Below are 17,179 nucleotides of genomic sequence, written 5' to 3'. Positions count from 1 at the left end.
AGAATCCCTAAAATATAATACTGGCCAACTAGTACAACTAAAATATTTCTCAAAAGAAGAACACAAAGGGCTTATTTAATAAGCATAAGAAAATGTGTTCACCAGGCGGTGGTGGCGCACGCCTTTAATCCCAACGTTTGGGAGGCAGAGGCAGGTGGATTTCTGAGTTCGAGGCCAGCTTGGTCTACAGAGTGAGTTCCAGGACAGCCAGGGCTACACAGAGAAACCCTGTCTCGAAAAACCAAAAAAAAAAAAAAAAAAAAAAAAAAAAAAAAGAAAAAAAAAAGAAAAGAAAATGTGTTCAAAGCAGTCATTAGGAAAATGTAAAGCAAACTGCCATGAGATGCCAGTTCACATTAAGTAGGATAAGACTGTCAATAAAAAGGACACCTAGAAAACTAGTGCCTTCACAGTGCTGGCTGGTTGGATGGACAGTGGCAGGTGTGACTCCCTTGGAAATCCTCAGAAAGATAAACATAAGAGCTAGGTATGCTGCTCACTGTGATCAGGAGGCTGAAATAGGTGGTCATAAAGTCTGAGGCCAGCCTAGACTACAAAGATCTTGTCTACATGCCTCAAACAGCAGGGCCTGGTGGCATGAGCCTGTAGTCCCAGCACTTGGAAGCTAAAGGCAGGAAGATCACACATTCAAGAATGGACTGACAGACACACACACACACACACACACACATACACACACACACACACACACACACACACACACACTTATTCTCTCTCTCTCTTTCTCTCCCTCTCCCTCTCTCTTCCCCCACCTCTCTCTCTCTCTCTCTCTCTCTCTCTCTCTCACACACACACACACACACACACACACACACACACACACACACACGGGGGTGGGGGGGAGGAAGGAAGAAGGGCAGAAGGGATAGAAGGAGGGGCATAGGTAGGACAGAAGAATAAAAGAAAATATACCACGTCTACTGCATGGCCTAACATGACCTGGAATATCTGAAAAGTTACAATGCACATTCACTCGAGGCCATGCATGCACACCTATATGTTAGTTAGCACACATGCACATTCACAACATTTTCTAAAGTAGCTTCTATGCAGCACTATTCACAATAGCTACTATCACACCAAGGCAGTTGTCCAACAGCAAATCACTGTACTAAGAAAAATATACCAACAACAACAAAAACAACAAAAATTGGCCAGGCAGTGGTGGTGCACTTTAATCCCAGCAGGCAGAAGGAGGTGGATTTCTGAGTTCAAGGCCAGCCTGGTCTACAGAGTGAGTTCCAGGACAGCCAGGGCTATACAGAGAAACCCTGTCTCAACCTCCCCTCCCCCCCAAAAAAGAAAAATTTAGTTTTAGCTGGGTGGTGGTGGCGCACACCTTTAATTCCAGCACTCGGGAGGCAGAAACAGGCAGATCTTTGTGAGTTTGAGGCCAGCCTGGTCTACAACTTGAGTCACAGGACAGCCAACCAAACAATCAAACAAAAAAAAATGAGAAAGAAAAATGTTTTCTGTGAAGGCTACAAAACAGCCTTTATTGAAGATGTGATGTTGTGTCTCAAGAATATTTAGTTTTTAATACAGTATGTATCCCTCAAAAATAAAGAAATGTAGTTTACATGTGCATGGATTTTTTTAACTATAAAGAATGAAGTCATGTCTTTTGAAGAGAAATAGATAAAGCCACAGAACCATATTACATGCATAAATCAGTTTTAGAGAGAGAGGTACTGGGTACCTTTTCCATTGATGGATCTTGGACACCACAGTGTGAACTTCACGTGTACCCTGGGAACATGCAAGTAGAAGCAAAACTGTCTAGGACAAAGGGACCAACAGGAGGGCAGACTGTAGGAGCAGGGTGGGCACTGAGTACTGGGGAAATCCAGCAACAGGCCAGGAATCTTTAAGTGAGTATAAGTGGGTAATGGTATATAAAAACTATCTTACAGTTTGCTTAGTGGATCCCACTCAGATCTGAGACACCAGTCACCAGTCTCACTTTCACTGTCCCCATTGACACCAACAGCCCAACTCCTCCTGGAGAGTTACATGATCATGTCTGCAGGTTTCTTTGGCACCATTTTTCTTGCAAAGCCAGCCCCCACACTAGGGGACACTTGGTGAAGGAGAAATAGAATGTGTTCTATTTGTTCCAGTACTCAGCCACCTGGAGTGGAATGCTACAATACTTGTACTTTGAGGGCAAACCTTGACATCCTAAGTGGCCTAGGCCCAGACACCTGAGACATCATAAAAAATGTTCAGAAAGCAAATCCAAATTAACAAAATTGGTTAGTGGTGAACCCAGAAGTATGAATGGCAACCTGCTATAAATGGGCATGAGGAATCTTTGGAGAAGAACAAAAATGTTCTGGGTTTTTTTGTTTGTTTGTTTGTTTTGTTTTGTTTTTTTTCCAGTTGTTCGAGACAGGGTTTCTCTGTGTAGCCCTGGCTGTCCTGGAACTCACTCAGGCTGGCCTTGAACTCAGAAATCCACCTGCCTTTACCTACCAAGTGCTGGGATTAAAGGCATGCGCCACCACTGCCCGGCTGTTTTTTTTGTTTTTTTAATTAACTGTATTTTGAATTCTGTGTACATACATGGTAAGACCATATGCACATAAGTGCAGGTGCCTACAATGGTATCAGATGCCAGGAAGCTAGAGTTACAGATTTCGTGAACTTTCCGGTGTGGACACTGGAAACCAAACACAGGCTCTGTGGAAACACTATGAACTCTAAATCAGTCACTGAGCCATTTCTCAGCCCCCAAGAGAAATGCTTTAAAATGACTATGGTGATGACTATTTTCATGACTAGTATTAATATGCATGTATATATAGCTGTGAGTGTAGACCCTGTCAGATCCTCTGGAGCTGGAGTTACATGTGGTTCTAAGACACCCAAGGTGGGTGCTGAGAAGTTACTCAGGTTCTCTGCAAGAGGAAGAAGTGCCTCTAACTGTTGAACCATCTCTCTGGCATCTGGAATGGTTTTATATTCCATAAATTAACTCAAAAATTAACAAAATTTAAAGCTTATTCTAATTTAGTTTTTAAGAAAATACAAGTTTCCTGGGTCATAAAGATAGCACAGAGGGTAAAGGGACTTCCTGCCAAGCCTGACGACCTGAGTTCAAGCCCCAAAAGCCGCAAGGCAGAAGCAGAAAACTAACTCCTACATGTCCCCCGACCTTCACGTGGAGCCTCCATGCATGGGAACATGCAGGTATGTTGATGGGCAAACAAAACCTAACTCAGAAGAGGCTATACGAGACGTACATGCATACATAAACAGGCAGATTCAAGTAATCCAGCTTTACAAGAGAAATTTGCATAAATAACCCAAGAGTTCTAAGTGGCAGAATCAAGGGACATACCTGAAAGATAGGCTCTGACAGCCCCAGCAGCACCCTCTGTGCATTTGTGGAACCCAGGAATCGCTGTACAAGGGAAGACCAGCCCAGGGAAAACCGAAACACAATGTCCTCTTGAAAATCCGAACACAGCTTGTGGCAATTGAGATCATAGCTGAGATCAAACTTTTTGCAAGGGATTAATGTATGAAGTTTATTCTGTATACCAGCTGGAAGTAGTGGCTTTAAGTTTTCTGGAAAAAAAAGATTATATTTATTTTTAACAAACAATAATACGTAATGTGTTATGTAATGTCTTACCTTCCAAGTAATACACCCAATGTAAATGAAGAAAGTATCTAATAAAAAATTTAAAAAAATTTTTCATACTAATGGAAAAAAAAAAACTAATTAAAAAAAAAGAAAAGAACCCTTTATGAAAGAAGTGGGGAGAGAAGGAAAGAGGGAGAGAGAGAGGAAATGGGGGGCAGGGAGGCAGGCAGGCTACACATGACCCTGTAGATGTGAATACTACCGATGATTTCTTGCTGAGATTGAAGAATGGAGGTATTGACTTCATTGGTGCACCGATCAGCCAAATTTCTTCCCATGCCATCTTCTATGTGCTTATTTAATTCCTGTCAATAATGATTATAAATGTGAATGTTATTTTTTCCATAAAAAGTAGGTAGATTTTATAATGACTGTCCAAATGATCTTTTAGGTGGGTGCTTCACATTTGCTAAGCACATGCTTGACCACTGAGCCCCATCCCCTGTCCCTCTGCAATTTTACACATGAGACAGTGTGCACTTATTACCAGAGCATGGGAGCTGTCATCTGTATATTGACTGCCAAGAATGCACTGAAATGGCCAAGTTCACTAAACACACCAATAGATAACAGAGCAAGAAAACAGCCTCAAAATGAACGCTCACCAACTTTAACTTACACTCTTATACACTTTCAGTACACTGGGGGTAGGATGAAACTCAGAACAAAACTCATCAACCAAGACAGACAGTCGACAAATTTCATCTGTCATTGCACAAGAAACCTGAAAACATTAAAAAAAAAAAAAAAAAAACCTCAGAGTTAAACATTAAAGTAATTCATAGCCAGCCAGGCTGCAAAACAAGACAACCCCTCAAATAAACAAACAAGATAAAAATTTAAAAGAATTACCAGTACTCAGAATTAAAACTAGAGGACATGGATTCAGTTGAGGTAAGAGACAAACAGCATTGTAGTGCTAACACATACTGCAACTTCGAGATATGGTGACACTGACAGTGCCATTACCTTGTTTGCCACCTCCTCCGTGACCTCCTTGATCTTCTTCTTAACATCCAGTGTTAAAAGGTTCATCTGGTTTCGGATAAAGTCCAGTCTATCAATTTGGTCTTCCCTTTCTTCCATCGAATAAACCCTATTTTATTATAAAGAGTAATCAATACTTGGGGCATATTAAAGTCCTACAGCAATTAATTAAGCAAGGTCATTCATTTATATTTGGAACCATTAATTAGCATCACACATACACACAAAAAGAAATCTTGTATTAAAGTCTGAAAGGACTGCAATTCCATTTAAATCCTTCAAGTAGATGGCTCAACATACATGACCTTGACTCTCCAGAATTACCTGCATCCTAGGAAAAAAAACAAAAAAAACCCAAAAACCCAAACTCCACAAGGCTTCTAAGTCCCACACAGAACAATTAAAACAGGAACTCTCCAACAACTCAGTTGGTAAGCAAGTGGAGCAAACAGAGCAGTGGGAAGCCACGCTCCCTCTGTTACCTACACTGAGTGGGCACAAAAGAGATGGTGTCGCCCACAAAGCCTACCACAGCCACTGCCTGACTCCCTGTCGGAGGTCTGTGGACCCCTGAATGACAGGAAAACTAGAACCTCAGAGCTTTTCAAGAAAACCAACAGTATTCGCTTCCAGACATTGTCCTTGAATCATATCTTTGTGAATTACTTGGTTCGATGTTGCATGTTACAAAAGACTGTGGAGAGACGAGCCCAGAGCGAGAAGCCTCTTAAACAAAGCCCTTATTTGGCTAAGCTACTGCTATTGGTTGCTTCTACATCTGGTGATCTATCTGCTTTTGCTACATGGCCCATTGGGATTGGCTAAGCTTGGGAGTACTCAACAGCTGAGGGTGGGCCAGGAGGCAGAGCTTAAGTAAGCTCCAGAGAGGCAGGAGGGAGAAGGCATAAGATTAGAGCAGGAGGAGAAGTAGGTAGGAGAGAGCAGGAGGGAGAAGCATTGTTAAAAGTTTCCTGAAATAAACTGCAAAGGAAGAGCTCATGTAGTTGCATCTTTCTTGCTGGACAAGGAGGACCCAACAAAAGATGAAGTAAGTTGAGTAAACTACATATAGGGTAGGAGGTGTTCTTAGTAAAAATACATACTTTCAAAACTTTGATTTTAAGGCCAGTGGCAGAGACTTTGCAAACAAGTAACCAGTTTTAGCAAGGCTCGGTGGGTGAAGCTTGTCCTCCCTGTGCTTGGGAGGCTGAGGCGTGAGGGCTGCCAGGAGTTTTAGGATAGACTCAACCTCACAACACTCTTCAGTTTTACCCTGCATTGACTTAATCTTTAATGCTTTCTATACTTCCTTGAATTGTATTAAGCTAGCTATGGTTCCCTGAGGCCTGACAGCATTACATGTGTCATATCTAACAACATTTTGGTCTTTGTTCCCAAGTGTGTCACATTTTATACATAGCTTAGAATGGCCTCAACCCAAACACTTCCCACCTCAGCCTCAGCAGGGCTGTCCCATGTCTGGAAGGGTGTGATGGTTCAGTACCTTCACATACTATTTCCAAGTTTACAGAAGGGCTGTAAATTCTGAATGTAAACAGAGCATCACCTGGTTTGGAATTCTTCACATGATTCTGCTCGAAGACCATCTTCCTCTGCCATGAAGACACTCTAAAGCTACTTACATTTTAAAGTCATAATTCATACACAGCCACCCAGGGAAGGTCACATAGTAAATAACCATCTTCCAATGTTCATTAAAAAACCACACAAGCAGGCACAAGTAATCACAAAACTGGTCTTGGTGCTAAAGTATCCCCCATAGTGCCATTGCAAGCCTCAGCCCCGAAGGCCTGACACAGTAACAGTAACCTGGGATCATAATAAAGGGGTGCCTACCTCTTCTCTGCTGCTGCCACGTTTACTGAGTCCAGTATGTTTTTCACAGTGTCTAGTATCTGTTTAGCTCTGATAGTGTGCTGTTCAAACTTTGTTTTCACTGCTGACTGCGAGATACACTCCTGCGAGGGCCCAAGCCACAACACATTACTGCAATTCCATCCCAACACTTTCAGGAATTCAAACACAAAAACTTGCTGATTTAACTTAAACCAAAACCCAAAGGAGAGACAAAACAAATCAAATGATGAAACACAACTTAAAACTACAAAGGAAGAGCTAAGCAGCAAGTTTATAGTTTGTGCATCTTCACACAGTAATGTGCAGTGGGGTGACTACATAACAAATAATAGATGAATAAACAAACAAACAAACGGCCTTCTTCTCAGTCATAGCTGGCCCCATGAGAATTACCATCTGATTTCTAGTCTGTTCATCTTGTTTCAACTGTTTGCTTTAACTGTTTGCTTGCACTATATAATCAAATAAAGTCTCAGTTTTAGAATTCTTTGTGGTACTTTAGAATTTTTTAAATGACTTAGATAACATGACAACATACCTAAGGTTACTGAACAGAATATCTAAGTATTACTATATGAGCAGTTCAAATTATTGTTAAGCACTTAACTACTTTAAAATATAGACAGAGAACCACGAGACTGTAGCACAGTGTAGACGCCTGAAGGACACTCAGCTTGACTGTCCCACCTTCAATGTAGCTGTACTTAAATCAGTCAGTGTCTCCTGACAAGAGGACCTCGCCACCTTTTTCTTTTAGTCTATTCTGTTCTAGGGTGTGTGTGTGTGTGTGTGTGTGTGTCTGTATGTTGGTGTTGGTGTTTTGAAGTATGTTTTACTCTGTAGCCCATGTTGGCCTCCAACTTACAGCAATCCTCCTGCCTCGGCTTCCCAAGTGCTATGATTATAGGCAAGAATCACTATTTATGGTTCTTCATACGTGTTTTTAAATACAGATTTTATATATAACCAGGCTCCTATAACTCTGTAACTCAGGGTGGGCCTAAAATTAAATGTCAGGCATGTACTGCTCTATCCAGCTCTGCATTTTGTTTTTTTTTTTTTTAAACTAGAATATGTCATAATGTATCACATATATTCACAAACACATTTGATTCATAAAATTTTGTTTCAATTTTTTAAAAGATTTATTTATTTCTTTTATGTATGTGAGTACACTATAGCTGTCTTCAGACACACCAGAAGAGGGCATCAGATCTCATTACAGATGGCTGTGAGCCACCATGTGGTTGCTGAGAAATGAACTCAGGACCTCTCGAAGAGCAGCCAGTGCTCTTAACCACTGAGCCATCTCTCTAGCCTGGAAATGTTCTTACTTCTACTTCTACGGTATTTTTGGGTCATACAATCTTCTACTGCTATGAATCCATCTTTTTGAATATGTTTACTATACATATTTGTATATTCTAAATATGTATATGTATATAGTTGGCTAAGACAATTTGTGGTAATTACTTCTCGAAGCTCACTACTGTTCAAATAAGCAGCTTTCAAGCTTCTTTAAGAGTATTTATTCAATACTCTAGTTCTGTGCTCTTACACTGAAATCATCTGTATGCTACATGTTCATTGAATGTACTATTCACAACATGTCGTAAGTCTTCTGTCTCTAAAAATTACCTGTATGTCACAGAAAAAGCCTGAAATCTTGTGCTATGTAGCTCTTTCTTCAATATTAATTTGAGGTATAGAAAACAAAACAATTGCTTTCTTTATGCCAAGGACATGAGAGCAATTCCTTTAGTCCACAGCTTATAATGACATCCCAATCGTTCCCCCATTCAGCTAGCTGTGTTTTTCCTCAGCATCACTCATTTTCTCACCTAAGCATCACTCATTCTCACTAAACTTCTACTGACATGCAAGCAGTCCTGTTCCTGTTCTATGAGTCTAAAAGCACAAATCCTTCATTAGCACCTCTAACATTACCCAACTGTAAGCAACTCAATTATAAGCTACTGATTTTTAAATGATTAGACTCAGCTTTGATTTTACTTTAAGTAACTGCCTGTAAATGTGCCAAACAAATTTCCACAAAAATGTAACAAAAGCATAAAAGTAATTTTAAGAGAAAAAATTAATAGAAATGTTCCTCGATGAAGCAGATCTAGATGTCAGCAATGAAGACTCAGCGCACAGAAGACAGCACAGTGTTAGAGCTGGACTAGACGGAGTGAAGAGGCCTGCAGCTGGACTGCCAGGCCCAGGAGGCACTGACTCAGATCAGCAACAGTGAGCAAATACAATCCAGAGAAAGTTCTAACACTTCTGAATGCACAAGTACACACTTTGCAATTACTTTATCAGGAACTCTGTAACTTTGCAAGAAGTTAAAAAACACTGACCCACTTCTCAATTCCATCTTGTTAGAATATCCTATAGACTTTCAAATTTAAAAACTGAGAACCAAATGATAAGCACAGATCAATTAGTTTTCTGATTTCGTATTAACATCTAAAGAAGTCAGTTTATTAATAATATACAATTACAAACACTCAAGAATGCTATTTTAGTATGTTTTAAACTGAAAGTGCAAAAAAGAGGATAAACTTAACTCTTATCTAGATGTACCATACAGGTAGATATGCACTATTTTTATACATACATGCACACACACTGTTTGTTTAAAGAAACAGTCTCACTGCTTCTCACTAAATTGTCCAGGATAGCCCTGAAACTCTGTGTTCAATGAATCTTTTGACAGCCTCCCCAGTAGCTCAGACTGCAGCCATGAACTTAGCTTTCTTCTTGTATATTAAAGGTCACATCTTTAGGATCTCACTACCAAACACCAGGCTCAGTCACACCTGTGTCTCCAGTACTTTGAAGGCCAAGGTGGCAGGATTATTCAGACCCAGGAGTTCAAGCAGTTTAACATAGAGATCTTGACACCCCTCCCCCCAAAAATCAACACTTGTCGTTTTAAGAAGGGGGACATTCAAGGCCAGCCAGGGCTACATAGGAAACCCTGTCTCAAAAGAAAAGAAAACAAAAGAAAAAAGGGGAGAGGAGAGGAGAGGACAGGAGGGGAGGGGAAGGAAGGGGACGGGAGGGGAGACACATTTCCTCCCTCACACACTAAACCCATGAAGACTAGGAGATGGTGACATGCCTGTGCAAAGATTATGTCCTCATAGTAAGACCACTTATGTGCACATTTAAAAGGTAAAACCTTTACTCCAGTTGTTTAAGCATTGTTTAATGTTTAACTCAATAGTCCATATGTTAAAAAATACTTAGTTCCTGAATCAAATTAATCCCATGGCAAAGATCAAACTAATTCTGGTGATGTAGGAATGGAGCTAGCTCTGGCAGCTAAGAGCACACACTGCCCTCTGCACAGGATCCAAATTGGATTCCCAGGACTCATGTCAGACGGCTCACAAGCACCTGTAACTTCAGCTTCTGTCCTGTAACTCACACCTCTGTCCGCTCTGGGCACTTGTAATAACATGCCCCACTCACCAACGATTAAAAAGAAAACTTAAAAAATTATTAAAAGATGGTGGGCCGGGCAGTGGTGGCGCATGCTTTTAATCTCAGCACTTGGGAGGCAGAGGCAGGTGGATTTCTGAGTTCAAGGCCAGCCTGGTCTACAGAGTGAGTTCCAGGACAGTCAGGGCTACACAGAGAAACCCTGTCTCAAAAAAAACAAACAAAAAAAAAAGATGGCAGAATGATAAAATTATTCATCAAAAGCCCACAAAGAAAACAGAAGTTTCAAATATAAAGAGAAAAATGCATATAAAGGAAACAATACTGAGTAATTATAACACATACAAACACACACAAATACACAATCAAAAGAAATGAACAAAAATTAAGAAAAAAATCCAAACATCAGAGTTTTAACAATTCCTTTAGCAATAAGAAAATATCAATAATAAAACCTAGTTTAATTATTAAGATGATAATTAAACACTAAGTCAGGCAGAGGTGGTGTCTTAGTCAGGGTTTCTATTCCTGCACAAACATCATGACCAAGAAGCAAGTTGGGGAGGAAAGGGTTTATTCAGATTACTTCCACATTGCTGTTTATCACCAAAGGAAGTCAGAACTGGAACTCAAGCAGGTCAGGAAGCAGGAGCTGATGCAGAGGCCATGGAGAGATGTTCTTTACTGGCTTGCTTCCCCTGGCTTGCTCAGCCTGCTCTCTTATAGAACCCAAGACTTCCAGCCCAGGGATGGCACCACCCACAAGGGGCCCTACCCACTTGATCACTAATTGAGAAAATGCCCCTCAGCTGGATCTCATGAAGGCATTTCCCCAACTGAAGCTCCCTTCTCTGTGATAACTCCAGCCTGTGTCAAGTTGACACACAAAACTAGCCAGTACAGGTGGCACAAGCATTTAATCCCAGTACACAAAAGGCAAAGGCAAGCAAATTTCTGTGAGTTCAGGGACAGCCAGAGATATACAGAGAAACCCTATCTCAAAAAATAAAATGAAACAAAAACCTCCCAGCAGAAGGTGATGAGAGAGGGAATAGGAGAGAAGGATTAAAATATATTATGTAAAAGTATGAAACTGTCAAACAATTTTTAAATTACTTTTTTAAAAACTAAAACACAATCCCAGAACTTAGGAAGCAAATGCAATCGGGTTTCTATAATTTTGAGGCTAGCCTGGTCCACATAATGAGTTTCAAGCCAAGTAGGGCTACATAATGACTTCCTGTTTCAAAAGAAAAAAATAAATAAAAGTGAAGAGAATAAAGACAGTAAAACTAAACTGGATACTGTAACCTAATGAATATACCCAAAGCTAAACCCACAGGCATAAACCTTTTCTTAAAAGCACAAGGAAAGGGCTGGAGAGATGGCTCAGTGGATAGGAGTGCTGACTGCTCTTCCAAAGGTCCTGAGTTCAAATCCCAGCAACCACATGATGACTTACAACCATCTGTACAGCTACAATGCACTCATATACATAAAATAAATAAAAGGCAGTGGAACCTCCCATTATTAAAAAAAAAAAAAAAGCACATGGAAAGACCAAGTCAACCAAAAAAGAAATCTCAAGTTACCAAACTGATTTTAAAAGAAATGCCTGGGCTAAAAAGGGTCTGGGCTTAAGGGTACATACTGCTCTTGCACATGACCCCAATTTGGTTCTCAGAACCCAAGTCAGGTGGCTGACAATCACCTGTAACTACAGCTGCAAGATATTTGACACCAGCTGTTGGCCTCCAAGCCCTGCCCCCAACACACACACTCTGACTCTGTCTCTGTCTCTCTCTCTCAAGAAAAAAAATTAATTTCAACTTCTGAGACAAAAACTGACAATTTATTCAACTCAACCACCAAGAAATTATTTGGTCCTTCTTCATAATGTATACAGAGATTTAAAAAAACTTAGTGATCATTCCTTTAGAAATTTTCAAATAATTCTGAGTCTCCTTTAACTACAGTTTTAGATTTTTTTTTTTTTTTTTGTGGTTTTATGAAACAAGATCTTGTATCTAATCTAGGCTCGCCTCCACTTTCCAATCTCCTTGCCTTGCCTCCTATATGCTGGAATTACAGGCATGCACCACCATGCCTAGCTATAACCATAGCTTTAAACAAAGCTTTCAAACTATAAACCCTGACAATTTCCATAATCTTATTGAACAGCTACTGCTCATGAACAAATTTTCCATATATAACATTTACATTCCCAAATGAAAATCACAAATCTCAAACAATAAAAGATTTATGTGATTTAAAATGAAACCAGAGTGCCCTATTAGAACTTTTAAAAATGAACTGCCAGTGGGGCTGGCAAGATGGCTCAGTACTGACTGCTCTTCTGAAGGTCCTAAGTTCAAATCCCAGCAACCACATGATGGCTCACAAACACCCGTAATGAGATCTGACACATCTGATGACAGCTACAGTGTACTTATTTATAATAATAAATAAATCTTTGAGTCAGAGCGAGCAGGGACTGAGAGAGGGGGGTTGACCAGAGCGAGCAGAGGTCCTAAATTCAATTCCCAACAACCACAAGAAGGCTTACAACCATCAGTATACAGCTACAGTGTACTCATATACGTAAAATAAATAAATCTTTAAAAAATATGAACTGCCAAGTTTCTTCTAAAAATATTTTAGGTCTAGGCATGGTGGTACACACCTAAAATCTCTGCACTTGGGAGTCAATGAGAACTCTGAGTTAGAGGGCAGCATACTTATTAGCAAGAGTTCCGGAACAGCCTGAGCTATATAGCAAGACTCAATCTCAAGAAAACAGCAGCAACAACAAAAACAAGTCTAGCAAGATGGCTTAGCAGGTAAAAGTGCTTGACATACAAGCCTAACAATCCTGTGAACCTCAGTGGAAATAAAAAACAAATTCTGGAAAGTTGTACTCTGATTGACACATATACCTGCACTCACAGATACCCATACACACACACACACACACACAGAGGTGGGAGGAAGGGAAGAAGGGAGGGAGGAAAAGGGGAATGGAGGTAGGGAAGGAGGGAGGGAGAGGAGAGGGAAATGGAGGGAGGGAGGGAGGAAGATGGAAAGAGGGAAAGAGGGAGGGAGAAAGAGGGAGAGAGGAAAAAGGAGGGAGGAAGGAGGAGAGAGGGAAAGAGGGAGGGAGGTCAATATTAATAAAACAACTTTTTAAAAAGGCACTGGGGATGGAGCTCAATGTTAGACCCACTGCCTAGCACAGCACTACAGATTATGTGTATGTGTGTGTACACACGTACAGATTTATGGATATTCCTAAATCATATGGGGTATCACAATTTGGGGTTTTGCATTCTCTCTCTCTCTCAGGTCAACCTTAGGTCAATCAGAACATCTTCTCTGGGAAGATCAGGAACCTGTATTTTTCAAGGCACCCTGCCCCAAATTCTGCTGATCAGCTAGGTTTGGGAACCAGTGCTCTGCAATACAAGATCTGTGCTTTTCAGTCCCATCTCTTCCAGAAGACATGTTAGGGAATCAAGATGTGTACCATGAGCACAGCTGTAAAGCGGAACAGTGTTGAACTGTTTGGTAAAAGAAAGCAATATATAGTTGGAGGGGACGGCTGGAATAACTCTCTCTATTCCACACAGATGAAGTAATTGATAAGGTCAGGTTCATAGATTTTTCACAAAAGGCGATGAGATAACGGTCTTTGAGAGGCCAGGACTCAGGTACCTAATGGCGTAGCCTGAGAGTCCCATAATATCCAGGGGTCTCACAAAGGCAGCTGATACTGATCCCTTCACCCGCCTACCGGACTTTCACAAATTAAAGATTGGGGAATAATAGGCAAATTTTTAGTTTAAAAGTCCAGCCTGGTACACTCTTCCTTCATATTCTCTATTAAGGCAATCAGTCCTTCTAGGGAATAATTGTGGATGGTTTTCTAATTTTTAAGTCTTTGTTCACTGACAAGGCATTAGAGAAAACAGAACTAGAGTAAGCAGGGCTGTATAAGACTTAGAATGTCAACATCCAAACAACATTTCATCTGAACATAGCATGAGTTTTAATTTTAGGAAAAATTAAAGGCCTTCAACCCCTCTGCATAGCCTAGGACTTTTTGTCATCTTGACCTGATCCAGGGTCATCTATGAGGAGGGAAATTTAATTCAGAAAATGCCTACATCAGATTGGCCGAAGGGCAGTGTGGGGGGCACCTTCTTTATGGATGATTGACATAGGAATGTCCAGCCCACAGTGGACAGTGCTATCCCTGGACTGCATTGTCCTGGATTGTATAAAAAAAAAAAAAAAAACAAAGGAAGCTGGGCTTGGTGGCTCACCCCTTTAATCCCAGCATCCAGCAGGCAGAGGCAGGTGGATCTCTGAGTTTAAAAGCAGCCTAGTCTACAGAATGAGATTCAGGACAGCCACTGCTACACAGAAACCCTGTCTTGAAAAAATGAAATACAAAGCAAACTGAGAGAGCCATGGGGAGCAAGCCAGTAAGCAGTGCTTCTCTATGGTCTCTCCTTCAGCTCCTGCCACCAGGTTCCTAGTTTGAGTTCCTGCCCTGACTTCTGTCAGTGATAGAGTCTGATCTGAGAGCTGCAAAATGAGAAGTCTTTCCGGTTTGCTCTTGCACATGGTGTATTAGCACAGTCACAGAAAGCCCACGACTCCCATTCTGCTCAGTGCTGCACATACATCAGCCCCTCCACACTGGGGTGCTTTCCTACTAAATTCCTAAAGTACCAGAGCTGCATCACAATTATTTTTATATTCATACACTTGTTCAAAACATGTGGCACAAAATGAGAATTAGCAAGTGGCAGTACAGTATAGAAATGAGAGACAATTTTGTCAAAGGGCGTTCTCAATGTTCTTTCTTCTTTGGTACAGCACTCTTCATAGAGTCAATGAACAGTCCTCGCTTTGCCCCTCCAACCCCCAAGACAGGGTTTCTCTGTGTAGCCCTGGTTGTCCTGGAACAAGACCAGTCTGGCCTTGAACTCAAGAGATGCCCACCTTTGCCTCCGGAGTTGCTGGGATTAAAGGTGTGCAGAGCCACCGAGGGACAACCATCATCTGTTCCAACAACAATTACTGTTCGCTCTTGCTTCACAAGTATGAACACAAGGAATACCATTCATTGCACACACATGCAATACTAGACCACTTTTTCATTTATAAACATAAAAGCAAAACACATCTTTCCCAATTCTTACAGGTCATCCTTTCTGCAGGGGCTTCTTTTCTTCAAATCTTTCTTGTTTCACTTGCTGTTGTCAGGACTACACTTAATAATAGCAGAGGTTATTGACAAAGGCAGACAAAGAAGATTATAGTATTCTCTGACCCATGCCATTTATAAGCCAGTGGTAATTAAATTCCTACCTCAAAAGTTTGTTCAAAATTTTGAAACTCCTGTAATCTTGCCTGAAATCCTTCTGCAAGTGCCCCACCTGTAACACAGGAAATCAATCTGGTTTTATTTTTTGTTTTGCTTTTGTGAGACAAGATCTCACTATGCAGCCCATGCTGCCTGCCTTCAGTGATCATCACTGCCTTGGGAAGATTTTTTAATCTAGTATAACAGACTTCCTTTACCCATGACACAGATGTGCCACAGTTCCTCATGGCTACTGGAAATGGCAGAGTATAAACCCTGCATTATACTATGTCTATTAGTTTGGTTGCCTTCTATTGCTGTGACACCACAATCAAACCCAACAGCATGGGGAGTAAATTTGGCTTACTTGTTCCAATTACACACCATCATAAAGTTTAGTTAGGGCAGGAACTCAAGGCAGGAAGCAAAGCAGATGCCATTGAAGATGGCTGTTGACTGGCCTGCTCTCCATAGCTTGCTCAGCTGGCTTTCTTATACTACCTGGTCTACCTACCTGCCCAGGGGTGGCACAACCCACATCAATCACTAATCAAGAAAATGTACCAGAGACATGCTCACATGTCAATCTGATAAAGGCATTGCTTTATGAAGTTTCCTCTCCCAAAATCAGCTTGTGCCAAACTGACAGAAATCTAACCAGAACACTATGCTTACCTTCTATATACATACACAAAGTTTATGTTCTTTTCATCTTATGTAAGCATTTAGTATGCACTGAGGCCATATCTTTTGAAGGTAAGGGTATACTGACATATTAGCACAAATTTCTTTTTGCATCTTTGTAGTTTTACAGATTTTGTTCTTATTATAGAATCTAATAAACTTTACTAAGTCAAGCATTTCACCTAAAGGAAGTACTTTGTGGCCTGCACTGGGTGTGACTAAACTGCCTGCACCAGTAGACACTCCATTTGGACCATTCTTCAGTACAATAAGGGTTCTTATTCAATACAGCTGTGTAATAACATGCTGGCTGATAAGACCACTAGGACTGTTTGAAAAGACTAAACAAAAAGAAGCCTCCTGTTGCCTGGGGTGAGGAGAGAGCTCATCACACTACTCATAATTGTATGATTTAACACTTGCCATATAATAATACTGCACACAGTTGAGCATAGGTTACTGAAGCTATAGGTAAGCAGGGGACACATTAAGATTTTCAGCATGCTATTGTTCCGATAATCTACGTTTACATTTAGGAAGAAAATGCTCATTACTACATACCACCTTCTGGCATCCCCTGGGCTTTATGCTTTCTAGAGTTGAGAACTTCCTTGGCTGAAACAAAAAAGATCCGATTCCGAGCTTCTGAAGGACTCACAACCTTGAGCTCTTCCACCAAGAAATGAAGACATCTTTCCATGTGCTGTCTGCGCACCTGCAAGGAGCACGGGAATTTTGGGAATTTTAACAACTTAAACAAAAGATAAAAATAACAGCCATCAGCCATGGGTCTGTACTACAGTACAGTAAATGGTGACTGTGCAGCTTCACATGGGAAGGCCTGCTACAGGCTTGGCAGTTTAAATACTTGGTGCCCAGTTGGTGGTAGTGACTGTGCAGCTTCACATGGGAAGGCTACAGGCTTGGCAGTTTAAATACTTGGTGCCCAGTTGGCAGCACTGTTCAGGGAGGCTTAGGAGGCTTGGCCTTGCCAGACCAAGTGTCATAGGGGTGGGCTGTGAGAACTCAAGGCCTCTCCCCACTCCCAGTCTGTTTTCTCTGCTTCATGCCTGAGCCCTCAGCTTCTTCTCCAGCTGCCATGCCTGCAGCCATGACAGACCTTTATCCCTCTG

At 41.1% G+C, this 17,179-nt stretch overlaps 1 protein-coding gene across 3 annotated transcripts in view; it reads right to left on the bottom strand.

The window, feature by feature from the left end:
• Mfn1 (mitofusin 1) overlaps positions 1-17,179 on the bottom strand; it is a 50,652-nt gene that overhangs the window by 11,994 nt on the left and 21,479 nt on the right. For all 3 annotated transcript variants that reach the window (XM_031376567.1, XM_031376568.1, XM_031376569.1), the window contains exons 8-14: positions 16,608-16,761; positions 15,368-15,435; positions 6,518-6,639; positions 4,643-4,769; positions 4,293-4,397; positions 3,876-3,978; positions 3,365-3,594 (exon numbers count right to left, since the gene is read on the bottom strand). In XM_031376567.1, coding sequence (XP_031232427.1) covers positions 3,365-3,594; positions 3,876-3,978; positions 4,293-4,397; positions 4,643-4,769; positions 6,518-6,639; positions 15,368-15,435; positions 16,608-16,761 — 909 coding nt within the window. The remainder of the gene's footprint in view (positions 1-3,364; positions 3,595-3,875; positions 3,979-4,292; positions 4,398-4,642; positions 4,770-6,517; positions 6,640-15,367; positions 15,436-16,607; positions 16,762-17,179) is intronic.

This window comes from Mastomys coucha, unplaced genomic scaffold (assembly GCF_008632895.1).
Source record: "Mastomys coucha isolate ucsf_1 unplaced genomic scaffold, UCSF_Mcou_1 pScaffold17, whole genome shotgun sequence".
NCBI classification, from domain to species: domain Eukaryota; kingdom Metazoa; phylum Chordata; class Mammalia; order Rodentia; family Muridae; genus Mastomys; species Mastomys coucha.
Note: the sequence above shows the minus strand (reverse complement) of the source record. Positions and strands in the feature narration are given on the sequence as shown.